The sequence below is a fragment of the Bufo gargarizans genome, chromosome 6, assembly GCF_014858855.1.
Source record: "Bufo gargarizans isolate SCDJY-AF-19 chromosome 6, ASM1485885v1, whole genome shotgun sequence".
Lineage (NCBI taxonomy): Eukaryota > Metazoa > Chordata > Amphibia > Anura > Bufonidae > Bufo > Bufo gargarizans.
Window position 1 is genome coordinate 364,441,858 of NC_058085.1, and position 16,327 is coordinate 364,458,184.

The 16,327-nt window shown below is 43.6% G+C and overlaps 1 protein-coding gene across 3 annotated transcripts in view; it reads left to right on the top strand.

Annotated features, from left to right (window-relative positions):
• ZYX (zyxin) overlaps window positions 1-16,327 on the top strand; it is a 33,407-nt gene that overhangs the window by 15,458 nt on the left and 1,622 nt on the right. For 2 of the 3 annotated variants that reach the window (XM_044296247.1, XM_044296248.1), the window contains exons 4-8: window positions 1,983-2,792; window positions 5,122-5,233; window positions 12,687-12,856; window positions 14,716-14,894; window positions 15,413-15,533. In XM_044296247.1, coding sequence (XP_044152182.1) covers window positions 1,983-2,792; window positions 5,122-5,233; window positions 12,687-12,856; window positions 14,716-14,894; window positions 15,413-15,533 — 1,392 coding nt within the window. The remainder of the gene's footprint in view (window positions 1-1,982; window positions 2,793-5,121; window positions 5,234-12,686; window positions 12,857-14,715; window positions 14,895-15,412; window positions 15,534-16,327) is intronic. The other variant, XM_044296249.1, reaches the window with a different exon arrangement.

Here is a 16,327-nt window from a genome sequence, read left to right on the forward strand (position 1 = left end):
ATGATGTGTCTTCATGTCAGTGTAGACTCTTGGTTGACTATATAAATAATGTTGCTTCAGAATTTTGTATTTTTGTCTTCATACTTAATGTCATGTTCATAATTCCTTGATTGTCTCCATCCATCTTGTTGCTGGTCATTCTCTTCTTCCTCCTTCAATTCTTCGGCACGTGGATGGGTTTTCCAATGAGCTGGTTCTTTGTAGTAATATAAACAGAAGAAGAATAACTCCTATCATTTTAATGTCAAGTTGAAGACCCTGCTTGGTCAAGAAATTGGTTGTTTTTTATTCCCTACCATTCATGGTGACCTTCACCAACTCCAGTGGCAAAAGACGTCACCAACAACGTAGCTTAATGGCATCGGTCAATACTTTTCTTTCTCTGTTGTCCAGCTGGTAAAGGTCTTGATTGAGGAACAGTCTTGCTTTCTTCAATCTTCATGAGATATGAAAGACATGAAGGGCACGCAATTAAAGTGAAATGCATAAAACTCCTAAACTCCAACAAAAACTCATGAGAGATTGTAAATTTTGGTTTTCTTATCGCACCCCCAACAGTGTGACAAAACATATATGTTCAGGATAATATTTTTGAGAAGAATGTCCTTGGTCTAGAGTTGGACCAGAATTTGTATTGGACTAGAAGACCATTTTTGATCATCTGAAAGAAGTATAACATTATGTAATGGTATCCTCTAAGTCTCTTTTCTGACCCTTTAGAGGACACAGGATAAAATAAGTAAAAAAGCAAATAATTAAAAATACCAATAAACAAAAACACCAATAAACCACCAATATCCCAAGTTTTAGCCTTATTGAGATTCTCATAACTAGGAAGTTATACTTCATAATAAATAGTGGACAATGGCGTACACAATGGCGCTGAGCTATTTTTAGAACTCCCATATCGGTGAATGGCGAGTGGCCAAGCATGCTCGGCTGCTCTCTGTTCACTTTGAGGGTCTCTTTCTGGAGATAGGTGTCGGTCTCACCTATGAGACCTGCTTCTATCTGACGTTCATGGCATATCCTAGCGATTTGCCATCAATGTCCCAGATGGGCCAACCCCTTTTTTGTATTATAGAGAAGAAAAAAAAAATTCTACACAAAAAAAGCCCGAAATATCAAACACCGTGGGAAAATGAAATAAAACTTAGTTAGTGGAAATGGAGAAATGCAGAAATAAATGTCAAAATCACATGTAAAAAGCAGCTGACCACAGATGTTGAATCCTCTCTGCACGGGCGTGTCAGGAAACACCTGGAGGAGATGGTTCAGAAAGGAGAAGTCCAGAACCAGTGGAAAGCAATTAAACCATCTGCTTTATTCAATGGCACAAGGTTAAAAGCCGAGATGGACAAAATGACGTAGTGCAAGACACTAAGGTGCCCACACACATTAGACTAAAGTTGATGAAAATGGACGATTTCAACCAAGATGAACATTCGTTGGGTGAAACGTAACATCAAATGATCCACCTTCATCATCTGGAGAGAAGTCGATATTCGGACGAATATCTTTTTGTTCTTAAGAAGTTTCCATCGTCCATGATTAATCTGTGTTTGAAAGAGCATTCCCAGAAAGATCTTTCGTACTTCGCCCAGAGTTATTGACCATGTATGACCAGTTTAAACAACCATATTGGCTTGTGGACAAAAATGAGTATGGCTTTGTCGGCAAAGTGATTGTTCACCAGATGATTCTTCGTTCAACGGTTGTTCAACCTTAAACCTACTCAAGTCTAATGCGTATGGCCGCCTTTAGTAGTAGTCACTGTTTTTGGACTTCTCCATTTACCCCCTCTACACAGCCTGTGTGTAAAGCCACTGAGGTGGTCAATAAGGCCCAAAATACCTAATACATTAAGGTCCTGCCTTAAATGTAGTTGCATTACATGGGACTATTTAAAGTCATTCTTCTCTACCTATCTGCGGGACATTACTATTATAGTCAGTCTTATTCAACTTTTTGCCTTTTCACAGGTCACACCACCACCACCACCACCTCCACCAGCTCCTCCAGTGGTCACTCCAAAACCACCTGCCCCATCTTCTTTTTCACCTAAGCCAACTGTGCCTTTAACATTTACACCTAAAACCCCAGCAACCACATTTAGCCCTAAGCCTGTTGCCCCTCCTTCTGTTAGCCCTAAACCTAACAATCCTATCCCAGTTGCACCAAAACCGGCAGCGCCAGTGGCAGTTTCACCCAAACCTTCTGTACCTAACACATTTATTCCAAAGGTTCCTGCCCCTTATACATTTTCTCCTGCACAGTCTTCTAACCCACCGCCTGCTCCTTCCTTTTCTCCTAAGCCGGTGAGTGCACCAACTTTCTCCCCAAAACCGGCTCCATCTCACACATTCACCCCAAAACCTTCTGCCCCCCACACATTCACACCCAAACAGATAGAACCAGCATCAGAATCTTCACGCCCACAACAGAAGTTTCCCACATCTCAGCCCAGTGCCACCAGAGTGGACCCTCCTGCTCCTTCCGCAACTTCGTCTAGAGGGCCATCAGGATTTAACTTTGCACAGCAACGTGAAAAGCCTCAAGTGCTTGAAAAAGCTAGACCTGACCCTGAAGGGTCACAGAAAGAGAATGGAAGAATTGTTGTGCCCCAGGCTGAGATCAACAGGAATTCTGGGTCACAGATGGAGAACTTTAGGAACCACCAAGGAATAAAATCCAATGGAGCACCATCAGAAGGCTATCAGTCTTTGAAAATACAGTCGGATGCAACCCAAAGAAAATCTCCTCAACCCAACATGCAAAGACCTCCCGAGCCTGTAAGTGTTACCTCGTATTTCTGAAATTCTTCTTGGTGGTGGGTTTTCTTAATGGACTAACCAATGTACTAGTGCAGTAGAGGTGAGTTTGTTATTTGGCACAGCTCATGGGGATCTTATCATGAGTGTTTTCCATAGTTTACGATTGATCCTGATGCACATGCAAAGCAAATGACAAATTCAGCTCTGCTACTTATGTAGGACTATAGGTCATACATACTGTTGTGATTGTCAGTGGACCAGATTGATTGGCAGATTAAAGAGTTCCCCCACCCAAAAATCCCCAGAAATAAAAAATGATCCATTCATGTAAGTCCTTGAACCACCCGGTTGTATGCAGCCTTCCTATATTCTTTCTGTGATTTCCATGTGTAAGAGAAAACTAGGTTGACAACCTGTGGGGCCACCATTACATGTCCTCTGGTGTTGTCATGCAGTGATATAGGAGGAGGGTGTTGACCTGTCCATCTGGCTTGTAGAACTTTCTTCACTTCAGTAGACCATATATTGACCAGTGAAGAAACTTGCCGAAAGCCTGGACTTCTGAGACGACTGGTGTTTTCAGCTCAAGCAGCTTTGGATGTTCTTGTGGCTCCTATGGCTGTTTTCAAGGTTATGTTGGTATGGAGGTACTGCATTGGTCACTGTTTGGTACGGTTTGTGTTGGCATGGAGGTACTGTGTAGGCCACTGTCTGGCACTGTATGTTTTGGTGCTCTTGGTCACATCTTGAATTTAGACTCTGGAGGGAACATCTGGAATTCTGCCTGACAACCCCTGTGGGAACTATACTAGTGGCCATATTGAATGCTACCCAGATTTGGCCAAAATGGCAGAAATTTGAAATTCCAAATTTGACAGGAGAGGACTGCTCAAGGACTTATATTTACTGGGAATTTTGAAAATGCTCATTTACAGTAATGACTGTCAATCAGAGCTCTGACACAGAGCCAGAGGCTCAGGGAGTGGAATGGGTAATGAAGCCACACCATGATGTCATGATTGTGTTGCATGGCTGGATACAATTTAGGGATAAAGAGTATTTGAAACGTGGGAGTTGTTTTTCTAAGCTGAGGCTGACAGAGCAGAGTTTGCTTTTGTGACATTGCAATTTAAAAAAAAAAACACTGACCTCGGTGACGCAGACTCCGCGTTTTCTTATGCAACCACCATGATGCTTTTGCAATGTGACTGTTGCTTGTTTACATGAGGCCATGTGTCTGCAAAATGGTGGAGTGATCAAGTGTCGTCACTGGACTCCTGACCATTGATACATTTTGTTTTAGGAAAGAGTAGAAGTACAAATCGGAGTCGTATGATGGCATCTACAGGAGCTAGTTGTAGGAAGGTGCTTCTGTTACATTATCGATATATGAAGCCAAGTCTTCATCCTTGTGAAATTTATGTCCTCCTTCAGCTTTTGAAAACTTCCCCTTGCTCCCAGTCTATTCCCCCTGTGATAAACCACAACCATTGTGACTCATGAACATCAAGGCCTGTCACAGTCAGCTACGTCCCGTTTGGAATTGCCTGAGACTCTAAAGTTCGGGTATACTCAAGATACTGTGGAGTCGTCCTCTGAAGAACCATCTTAACCCATTGAACCTCAAGACCAATTAACAGGCAGAACCCCTGAGTCGGACACTTGTATCTCCAATATCTAAGTGTACCAGCCCATCATAAATGTCTCACTACCCCCTCATTAACCTTTGCCTACGCCCTCTTCATCCTTCCATTGTTTTGTTGCCACATCGCTTCTAAAAATATTGTTTTCTTATGAACCTTTGCTTGAAAACTCAGCCAACCCATCCAATTTTACCAACTAGCTGGACAAATGTACCCTGTTGGCAAAATCTAGTTATAACCATACATGCTTGGCCAAGCATCCATGCTTATTTTAGTAGGGAGACAAGCCACCTGTCCCCTGGCATATGGAGTTACATTGAAGTCCAACATGTGAATGTGGTCATTTCCCTTGATATCTGACAATGTTGGATAGTTGGGGTGTCCCACCCATTAGATTCTAATCTGTAGTTGTTATTGACAATAGTTGGACTAAAGAAATGTTGCTCAGCCTAGTAGACTCTGAGGCCTGGAATATTCATGGCTTTCATCTTATCAAAAGGGCACCATATTCATGGTGGCACATTCATAGACCTTAATAGTAAAGGTGTCCAAGTTAAGTTCTCAAATAACACACTTGGTTTCCAGACTATGGACTGGACACCAAGGTTTTGGAAGCCCAAAAGGTAGTAGGATGGGTTGACTTAAAAGCAATGGTTACCCTTTTAACTGAGGTGAGGTGTCTACAATTATACTCTTCATTTTAGGATCGGACTGGACAGGGATTGAACATGAAAGAAGTGGAAGAGTTGGAAATGTTGACCCAGCAATTAATGCGGGAGATGGACAAACAGCCAACAGCAGAATCCCATACCATGGGTAAGTTGACCACATACATATGCTGTATTAAACGGGCTGTCCAGCCGTTAATATTGATGAGCGTTAGGTCATCAATATCAAATCGTCGGGAGTCCGACACCCGGGAACCCTGACGATCAGCTGTTTGATGAGGCCCCAAAATGTCATCCAAGATGAGAGAAAATGAAGATTTAAGAAAAATAAGCAGATAACTAAGTCAGATAAAACCAGGGCTGTGGAGTCGGTAGATAAATGCTCCAACTCCTCAGTCTTTGGTACTTCCAACTCCCCGACGACTCTGTATTTAATATGCAAATGTATTTTATACATTCCTTGAAGGAAAGAAAGGCAACATACAGCTGTTCCACCAAGTTCTTCTAAGCTCTTATAGCAGAGAGAGGTAGTTGGGCAGAAGCTGCTGCCTTCTCCTTTGTGTGCTGATCTTCTGCTGAAGATAGGGCAGTGGGATGATCCAGGAAGGGGCAGGGGAAGGGGCATTTGTTTTAAAACTTGACTTCCCTAGTAGAATCCCATAGTCATGTTTATAGTTTAAGCTAACAATCTGAGTTTACAAGTTTTTATAGCCTTAGCTGAATGACAGCAGTTTTTCAAATGGTTTACAGCTTGAGTCTTGAACTATTGACTATCAAAATTCCAGCTAAATCAATTAACATAGATGTAACGGGATATAAAGAGTATAAATCTAAGTTCCAGCAGAAAAGAACCCCTAAAATCACAATTTTAATGATATACCTTAAAAAGGATCCCAAATGAACCTTCTATACCAATGAAAAACAAAAAATACATACAGGGTATGTGACTGATATATTGCATCCAGAGACTTGATAATACACCTGGGGTACGGGAGTAAATTATGCCTATGTCTACCCCTATCCTAAAACCTCAGCCCAGGTGGAGGCCCCCTGTCCACGTTCCTAGACTATTATCCCTAAGTCGTCCCTGCAAGGGTGAAAACAGGAAATAATCTGGAGTGCCCCAGGTATGAGGTGAGGATAATGAGGTACCAATGGTACAACAATTAGCTGAATGCAAGAGACAAAGTACAAACACAAAAAAAAATACAGATAGTCAGGGTTGACAATATAGTCACACACCTGGATTACCCCGACGCGTTTCCCCCTAGACAGTGCTACGGGATCATCAGGAGGTATGATAACAAAAACACTAATAATCTATACAATGCTAATGTAACATGATATATACTAGCTTATAGCCAGGTTACATAGTCGAATTCAGATCATTGCTCTACATATAATTAATACAGGGGGTGCCGCTCTGAAACCAGTCCACATATGGTGTGGCACCATTCCAGGCCGGTCACAGACCAACAATATCATATGTGGTTATGGTGCCTTGGTCCAAGTCCTGGAGGCCAAAAGGAAGGTGTACTCCGCATCAGTTAGAAGGTATGATACACCCCAGCCAGACAGCGTTCCTGTCGTCTCACTGTGAGAGAGTCTTGGTAAGACCCACAATCCTGGAGGCCTCCCCTTAGTCACCGCTCTCCCTGGTAGACTATCCATTCCCGTCACTTATACAAGTGTCTCTAGTCCTGCAAAAAACATATTTACTTAATCAGTTGTCAGTGAGAGGCTCGGTTAACCATGGGCGTTGCGTTCCCTGTAACAGCGGAACACAACACAATGGAAAGTATAACACTGCGTTGCGTGCCATATAGTTAAGCATATGAAAAGCATGCTTCTTCTTCACGGTCGCTTAACGTGTTCGTTTTGCGGTAACGTGACGCGCTGCATGCATTGGCCTTTATTCTTACAGTAGAGAAGTAATTAATTATAACGTTTTGTGATTTGGGACATTTAAACTTGCTTTTTTTTTATTTTGTTTATTCCAATTAAAATTTAGTAGGAGTCGGAGTTGGTTCATTTTTGCCGACTCCCACTCCAGGTACCCATAATTGCCTCCGACCCCGACAGCCCTGGATAAAACAAGTCAATACATATAACAGTCAGAAATAGCTGATAACTAGTAACTAATCCAGATATTTTACCAGAGAAGTGGCCTTGACTGGTTGGGTCTGAGTCTGGGGCATTGTATGTTCAGTCCAGTTTCAACTTACGATGGGTCAGAAAAGACCATTGTGTGTGGAAAATATTGTATCCTGAGGCCATTGTATCTTGAGGGATCACTGTACTTGTATTACATTGCACTTCCGAGACAAAGTGTAGTGAAATAAAGAGGTGGCGCTCGCATGGAGCTGATTGGTGGGGGTGTCGGGAGTTGGACCCTTGCCGACCAGATTATGATGATAGGTCATCAATATTAATGGCGGGACAACCCCTTTAACTTACCTTGATGAACTATTTTCAGGAAAGATTTGTGGAGGCTTTCTTGGTCATACAAACCTCAGTCCCCCTGGGGCTATGAGGCTTTGAGCATCCATCCCTTTTCTCCCACATAGATGATGGGTGTCTACCTATTCAATATTTCAGTGGGGTCACCATGGCATAGCTCCATTACTTGTCTTTGGTTGGTGGCCCAAAACATCTGCAGGCTCAGAAGATAGACCACAAGACGGTTCAGTAGGAGCTTATGTTGGGTTTCTGGTCAAGATGAGGATTTTGAATGACAACATCTGTATTGGAAAGTTCTAAGATCTGAATGTGGTCTCATGCTGGTTTACTAGCCAACCCTGTCTCCATCCAGATGTTTACACAGGTGGAGGCACTTTGGAATGTGTACAAGTCTATAGGTGTAATATCACTCGGCTCCTATCCTTATTGGATACGTAACCCACATGGATCCTTCACTCTCGCCCACTCATTGCTTCTGGGATTTAATCTTCATAATGTAAACTCTCAAGTGGATGAGAGAAGTGGAGCTGGAAGAGCTTCACCCGGGGTCAAAGAGACACAAGACACTGAGTATTTGGATGGGAGAGCCAGCATTAAGTAAAATTTATAGGCTGGGATCCTCTTGGGCCTCTTTACTTCTCAGATTTATTATTTCTCATTGTACTCGTTCTGTTCAGTAATTCTTCAATCCAAGTGTTATTTTTTTCCTATTCTATTTCAGTTGTTTAATTTATTTTTATTTCAATGATTTGATTTTTTTTGTAATTTACTTACGGTGTATTATTTTTTGTTATGTGCACTATCCATATTTTTACTATTTTTGTGTTATTCTATTTTTTATTAAGATTTGAATAATTTTTAAAAAGTGTGAAAGAAACAAACACAGCTGTACGAATTTTAGAAATGTATGAATTTTAAAGTGAAGCTCTGCCCTAGATTTATATTGGCTCTGAAGCTTTCAACTGTAATATCTGGCCCCTATACATTTATTTTTATTTTTTTGCTGTTTTTTTATCTTTCGAGTTAATTTTTTTAAACTCTGTATAGAAGCAAAATCTGTTGTAATCTGGAAACAATCAGCAAGCAGGGTCACTGCTGCTGATGGATCTTAACGTCTGCAAGATTTTCTGCTGGTTTTGGGTTGGGGCTTAGCGGATGGATGGGTTGAAGTATTCCCGGGGACGCAGACAGAGAAGTGGGGGAGGGCTCCTGCTACAGCCAGGCGCCTTACAGCCAGAAACGGGTTTGTGAGAAGGAGAATGGGGCATTGTATTCTGAATACAGTTTTCACAGGAGAACATAGTAAAGTGGTTGTGCTAGGAAGACAACCCCTGTCTATATTCCCTAATAGGGCGCATGGATATCGTATAAGGGGCTCTATGAGCCAAAAATGAGAACTATCTGGATTCCAGATGTACTTTTTGTAATATATGTATTAAAGATCCAATAATAATAAATCCTATCGGACAAAGCAGCTTGCTGATGGTTTCCATGTAAAGAAATGCTTTTGAAAAAAATACAAAGATACTGGATTATACATTTGCTGACGATCTAGAAGCAATAGTAATGAAAGGTGTAGATTTTGCAGCTAGAGGGTTACTAAGCACGAGGGATTAGGTTCGTCCTGACAAATCTTATAATCATTTGGTAATTCCCGTTCTCACACAGATTAGGAGCTGTAGAAATCATTCCTATATGTTTTTAACAAATTAAATGTGTGAGGAATCTGCGCCAATTACCTGGGCTGGAGGTGATTTTTAATACAAACCAGTTAGGACCCGTAGGAGGTTCACAGTACAAACGAAAAATGATGATGATGTCACCCACACATTGCCCGGGTCACGGAGGAGGGACTTCTGTGGAGTCTTTGGCCTGGTGTTTGATCCACTAGTACAGTCCTGATCAAAAAATCATATTTAGCATGGCTGGATCTTAACAAGGTTCCAAGTAGAGCTTCAACATGCAACAAGAAGAAATGGGAGTGAGACAAAACATTTTTTGAGCATTCAATTTACTGAAAACAACGAATAAACTGAAACAGGCTGTTTTTCAGCTGATCAAAAGTTTAGGACCACACCTCCAAAACATCCCTAAACCCCCCCCAAAACAGAAATCCAACTTCCAAACATGAACTCAGTAATAATGTGTAGCTCCGCCGTTATGGTTTATCACTTCAAAAATTTGTTTCGGCATGCTTGATGCAAGCATTTCCATGAGGTGAGTGGGAACATTTCTCCAAGTGGTGAAGACGGACGCACGAAGGCCATCTACTGGCTGGAACTGTTGTCCATTTTTGTAAACTTCCCTTGCCATCCATCCCCAAAGGTTCTCAATTGGTTTTAGATCAGGGGAACACGCAGGATGGGCCAAAAGAGTGGCCCATCCTTATTCTCCTGGAAGAAGTCCCTTGTCCTGCGGGCATTGTGTACTGTAGCGTTGTCCTGTTGGAAAACCCAGTCGTTACCACACAGACGAGGGTCCTCAGTCATGAGGAATGCTCTCTGCAACATCTGGACATAGCCAGCGGCCGTTTGACGCCCCTGCACTTCCTGAAGCTCCATTGTTCCACTGAAGGAAAAAGCACCCCAGACCATTATGGCGCCCCCTCCACTGTGGCGCGTAGAAAACATCTCAGGTGGGATCTGCTTGTCATGCCAGTAACGTTGGAAACCATCAGGACCAGCAAGGTTACATTTTTTTCTCATCGGAGAATAAAACTTTCTTCCACCTTTTGAATGTCCCATGTTTGGTGCTCTCTTGCAAAGTCCCAACGAGCAGTTCTGTGGCGTTCAAGGAGATGAGGTCTTTGAAGACGTTTTTTGTTTTTGAAGCCCTTCAGTCTCAGATGCCGTCTGATGGTTATGGGGCTGCAGTCAGCACCAGTAAGGGCCTTAATTTGGGTCGAGGATCGTCCAGTGTCTTGACGGACAGCCAGTTGGATCCTCCGGCTCAGTGCTGATGACATTTTTTGGGTCTTCCACTTGACTTTTTTGTTCCATAACCCTCAGGCTCATTTAAGAAATACTGCGTCCCACCTCAGCAGCGATGGCGCGCTGTGAGAGACCCTGCTTATGCAGTTCAACAACCCGACCACGTTTTGCCTTTGCCATCACAACGTGTGACTACCTGACAGAAAATGACAATGAATCCACATCTTTGCACAGATTTGGCCTTTTAAAGGCATGTGGTCCTACAATTTGGATCAGCTGAAAAACTGCCTGTTTCAGTTTAATCGTTATTTTCAATTAATTGAATGCTCAAAAAATGTTTTGTCTCACTCTCATTTCTTCTTGTTGCATGCTGAAGCTCTACTTGGAACCTTGTTTAGATCCAGCCAGGCTAAATAGGATTTTTTGCAATTTTTCAAGTGGTCTTAAACTTTTGATCAGGACTGTATTATATCTGGGGGAAACTTCTGAAAAGTTTTTTTATTTTTTTATTTTATTTTTTAAGTAAATCTTTTTTGCAAAAAAACTGCACAGATGGCATTGGACGTTCACCAAAAATTTCAAAAATATTTATGAGAACATGGCACAAGTAAAATACATGAATTCTGTTCAATGTCAGTGAGCTGCTTTCAAGGCCGGCAGAATACTGTTGTGCGTTACGACAAACCTCGGAGTCCATAATGTTACCGCTTTACCAAGCGTTAGAGCGCCCTCTTCTGGAATATATTAATTGCGGCCAGTTTTGAAGGTCCAAAGAAGAAGAAAGTAGACTGATAATGGGCCTGAAGGCCATGCACTGCCGACGGCTGTTCATCCTGGCGCCTCCTCCATGCGCATGCCCCTGGTTGATATTGATGGACAGCCTTAGTGCTAGCTAACTATATTGGAGAACACAATCAATCATTGACTTATGGGACCAAGAACATTCACACTCCTGTCAGAGCGGAGTACACCAGGAGAGCCGATGGACGCAAATTATACTACTGCCATCATAGGTGTATGACTATTGATTGCATTGATTTGTCCACCTCCTTTTTATAATTTAGTATTTTCCTCTATCCATATGTCAGAGCTAAAATCGGGGATTTCTGGAGTCATTTAGAAAATGCGTGTTTTATTTGCTTACTGGGTTGACCAGGATTCTTAAGATAGCCTATCAATATCAAATCAGTGGGGGTCCGACACCCTCGTATGGGTCATCAGACCACTGTGTGCTTGGTATTTGCCGGAAGGAGCTGCAGTACCAGGCACAGCCGCTAGGAGGTGTGCAGAGATTTGTCAGGGCGATCGGCGTGGTTCCTGGGGGTCTGACCCATCTGATATTGATGGCCTATAATATTATATTATCGTCCCGCAAAGCCCTTCAACTTGAGGTTTTATCCTGGTGCTGAGAGCCTCCAACATTTTTAATGCAATTATTATTATTATTTTTTTTCTTACTTTTTGCGTTATGGATTATATAACGGACAGAAACTACTGATTGACAAAGGTCATTCATATTCCCATAAGGGCGAGGCAGAGCAAATATACTTGTATGGTGCATACCGAAAGTCCCACTAAAAGGGAAAGTTTCCTAGAATAAAACCTAAAAACAGACCTTTTTAATATACATTATAAAATGGGGGGAGGGGGGGGGGAACAACCGTCTGCAGGATCAACCCTACTCCACAAGTCATACTGTCTGGTAGAGTCAATCCCGAGGATTAAAATGTCTTGTGAAATTCGGTTGCAGCGTCCCCAAGAAAAAATAATTTTATTCTTTATATATAAATGAGTGTTTCAGGGGTCCGAGGGGTGTGCGCTTAGTTTTTCCAGGCCCTTAATACACTGACGCCGGGGTTCCAATATTCTGCATCTATAGTTGTTGACGTCCAGTATAAAATGTGTGACCAGTAGACTGTAGAAAATCGCCCCCCCCGCCTGCTTGCTGATAAGAGTTTACAGAATACCGCCATATAGTGCTCTAAGTGCAGTAATCCGTAATAAGACTTTCTTAAAGAGCCCACGTAATCCTGCCATATGAGTCACCCAAAATTCAGTTACTAAATAATACCGCCATACTTTGCTAAATAATGCTGGATGCTTGTAGTGTGCGCCTGAGATTCCCATGTTTGGGGGCAAGAACCTTTTCCAGTCCTTCCAGTAGGGGGGTCCTCTTGATCATGGACTCATGTTTTTTACCGCTCTTTGCAGATCGCTGTAAACTGTGTGGCCAGGGATTGTCCAGGACGGAGACGGTGGTGAGGGCCGGGGAGCACCTGTACCACGTCCACTGTTTCACCTGCACCAAGTGTGAGCAGCAGCTACAGGGGCAGCAGTACTACGAGTGTGAAGGGCGGCCCCTCTGCGAGGACTGCTACCAGGTGAGTCTGGGAAGCGGCGGACGGCTTGCAGCACTTGGTCTCCTAAGCGGTGGACCTTCTCATCATGACCTTGGGGTTCTCCATCCGCTCAGGTCCCTTCTGCAGCCACATTGTTTCAGCCATTCACTCCAGAACTTGCAGTGTTGCCGATATCTAATATGTCGTAATTGTTCAACTGACGGTTTATCCGCCCACAAAGCCACGCTCCACTGCTGCAGCCGCCCACGCGTGGAATGTGTACCATAGCATTCTGCGGGTCTGATCGTTCAGGTCGCCGAGTGACCACCAACTGATTGTGTGTAGGTACCAGTGCTGACGTGGTCGCAGGAAGCTCCACTCTGCTGGGTATCGTGCAGGCTGTCTCTCTTGTAGGTCACATTGGAGAGCTTTGTATAAAGCAGGCTGTCTCTCCTGTAGGTCACATTGGAGAGCTCTGTATAAAGCAGGCTGTCTCTCCTGTAGGTCACATTGGAGAGCTCTGTATAAAGCAGGCTGTCTCTCCTGTAGGTCACATTAGAGTGCTCTGTATAAAGCAGGCTGTCTCTCTTGTGGGTCACATTGGAGAGCTCTATATAAAGCAGGCTGTCTCTCCTGTAGGTCACATTAGAGTGCTCTGTATAAAGCAGGCTGTCTCTCCTGTAGGTCACATTGGAGAGCTTTGTATAAAGCAGGCTGTCTCTCCTGTAGGTCACATTAGAGTGCTCTGTATAAAGCAGGCTGTCTCTCCTGTAGGTCACATCGGAGAGCTCTGTATAAAGCAGGCTGTCTCTCCTGTAGGTCACATCGGAGAGCTCTGTATAAAGCAGGTTGTCTCTCTTGTAGGTCACATTAGAGTGCTCTGTATAAAGCAGGCTGTCTCTCCTGTAGGTCACATTAGAGTGCTCTGTATAAAGCAGGCTGTCTCTCTTGTAGGTCACATTAGAGAGCTCTGTATAAAGCAGGCTGTCTCTCTTGTAGGTCACATCGGAGAGCTCTCTATAAAGCAGGCTGTCTCTCCTGTAGGTCACATCGGAGTGCTCTGTATAAAGCAGGCTGTCTCTCTTGTAGGTCACATCGGAGAGCTCTGTATAAAGCAGGCTGTCTCTCTTGTAGGTCACATTGGAAAGCTCTGTATAAAGCAGGCTGTCTCTCTTGTAGGTCACATTGGAAAGCTCTGTATATTGCAGACGGTCTCTCCTGTAGGTCACATTGGAGAGCTCTGTATAAAGCAGGCTGTCTCTCTTGTAGGTCACATTGGAGAGCTCTCTATAAAGCAGGCTGTCTCTCCTGTAGGTCACATCGGAGTGCTCTGTATAAAGCAGGCTGTCTCTCTTGTAGGTCACATTGGAGAGCTCTGTATAAAGCAGGCTGTCTCTCTTGTAGGTCACATTGGAGAGCTCTCTATAAAGCAGGCTGTCTCTCTTGTAGGTCACATTGGAGAGCTCTGTATAAAGCAGGCTGTCTCTCCTGTAGGTCACATTGGAGAGCTCTGTATAAAGCAGGCTGTCTCTCCTGTAGGTCACATTGGAGAGCTCTGTATAAAGCAGGCTGTCTCTCCTGTAGGTCACATTGGAGAGCTCTGTATAAAGCAGGCTGTCTCTCTTGTAGGTCACATCGGAGAGCTCTGTATAAAGCAGGCTGTCTCTCTTCCAGGACACATTAGAGTGCTCCATATTATGCAGGCTGTCTCTCTTGTGGGTCACATTAGAGTGCTCTATATAAAGCAGGCCGTCTCTCTTCCAGGTCACATTGGAGAGCTCTGTATAAAGCAGGCTGTCTCTCTTGTAGGTCACATTGGAGAGCTCTGTATAAAGCAGGCTGTCTCTCCTGTAGGTCACATTAGAGTGCTCTGTATAATGCAGGTTGTCTCTTTCTTGCAGGACACGTTAGAGCGCTGTGCGGTGTGTGAGAAGAAGATAACAGAGCGTTTGCTGAAGGCCATGGGAAAGGCCTATCACCCAGAGTGCTTCACCTGCGCCGTCTGCAGTCGCGCGCTCCAGGGCGAGCCTTTTATTGTGGATCAGAATAACCTGCCGCATTGTGTTGCCGATTACCACAGGTCAGTGGGGCCCCTGCTACTGCAGCGTATGGGACGGTCATTCCTATGTTATATCGGCAGTGCATTTGTTTCTACTTGACACATTATCTGATGTCCAAGCTCATATTATACCGGTAAGGCTCCATTCACACGTCCTTAACGTGTTTCGCGGATCAGCACATAGCTGGCACTAATAGAATATGCCTGTTCTTGTCTGCAATTGTGGACAAGAATAGGACATGTTATATTTTTTTCAGGAACGAAAATGCGTATCCTGCGTGGTAGGGGGCAGGGCCCGTGTCTATTATGTCTGTGATACATATGTCATTTAAAGGGAAGCCATACCCATGTTGTAGCAGTAATATCCCTACATCTACTCACCTTGTGCATGGCCGATGCTCCTCTAGGTTGCATTGTAGCGTGAAATATTATTTTTTGTTCATTTTTTTTATTTTTTATTTTTTCTTCTCCCACTGTATATCTGCTTATCATACGGCTGGGTTTGCTTACATCACCTCTGCCGCTTTGCTTGCCTTTAGGAAGTATGCTCCTCGCTGCTCCGTTTGTGGAGAACCAATTGCCCCAGAGCCTGGACGGGATGAAACCGTAAGGGTGGTGGCACTGGAGAAGAACTTCCATATGATGTGCTACAAGTGTGAGGTGAGCATTCCTACCGACTAGCCTTCTTCATCCAGTGCCGGACAGGGGTTCCTTGGGCCCACCTGCCATATTATCAGTAAAGTTTAAGGCCCCTTTCACACGGGCGAGTTTTCCGTGCGGGTGCAATGCGTGAGGTGAACGTATTGCACCCGCACTGAATCCTGACCCATTCATTTCTATGGGGCTGTGCACATAAGCTGTGATTTTCACGCATCACTTGTGCATTGCATGAAAATCGCAGCATGCTCTATATTGTGCGTTTTTCATGCAACGCAGGCCCCATACAAGTGAATGGGGCTGCGTGAAAATCGCAAGCAAGTGCGGATGCGGTGCGATTTTTCACGCACGGTTGCTAGGAGACGATTGGGATGGGGACCCGATCATTATTATTTTCCCTTATAACATGGTTATAGGGGAAAATAGCATTCTCAATACAGAATGCATAGTACAATAGGGCTGGAAGGGTTAAAAAAATAAATAAATTTTTTTAACTCGCCTTAATCCACTTGTTCGCACATCTTTGAGGAATAGGACCTTTGATGACATCACTACGCTCATCACATGGTCCGTCACATGATCCATCACCATGGTAAAAGATCATGTGATGGACCATGTGATGAGCAGTGACGTCATCAAAGGTCCTATTCCTCAAAGAAGAAGACAGAAGAGATGCCGGCTGCGCGAACAAGTGGATTAAGGTGAGTTAAATTATATATATATTTTTTTTTTTTTTAACCCCCTCCAGCGCTATTGTACTATGCATTCTGTATTCAGAATGCTATTATTTCCCCTTA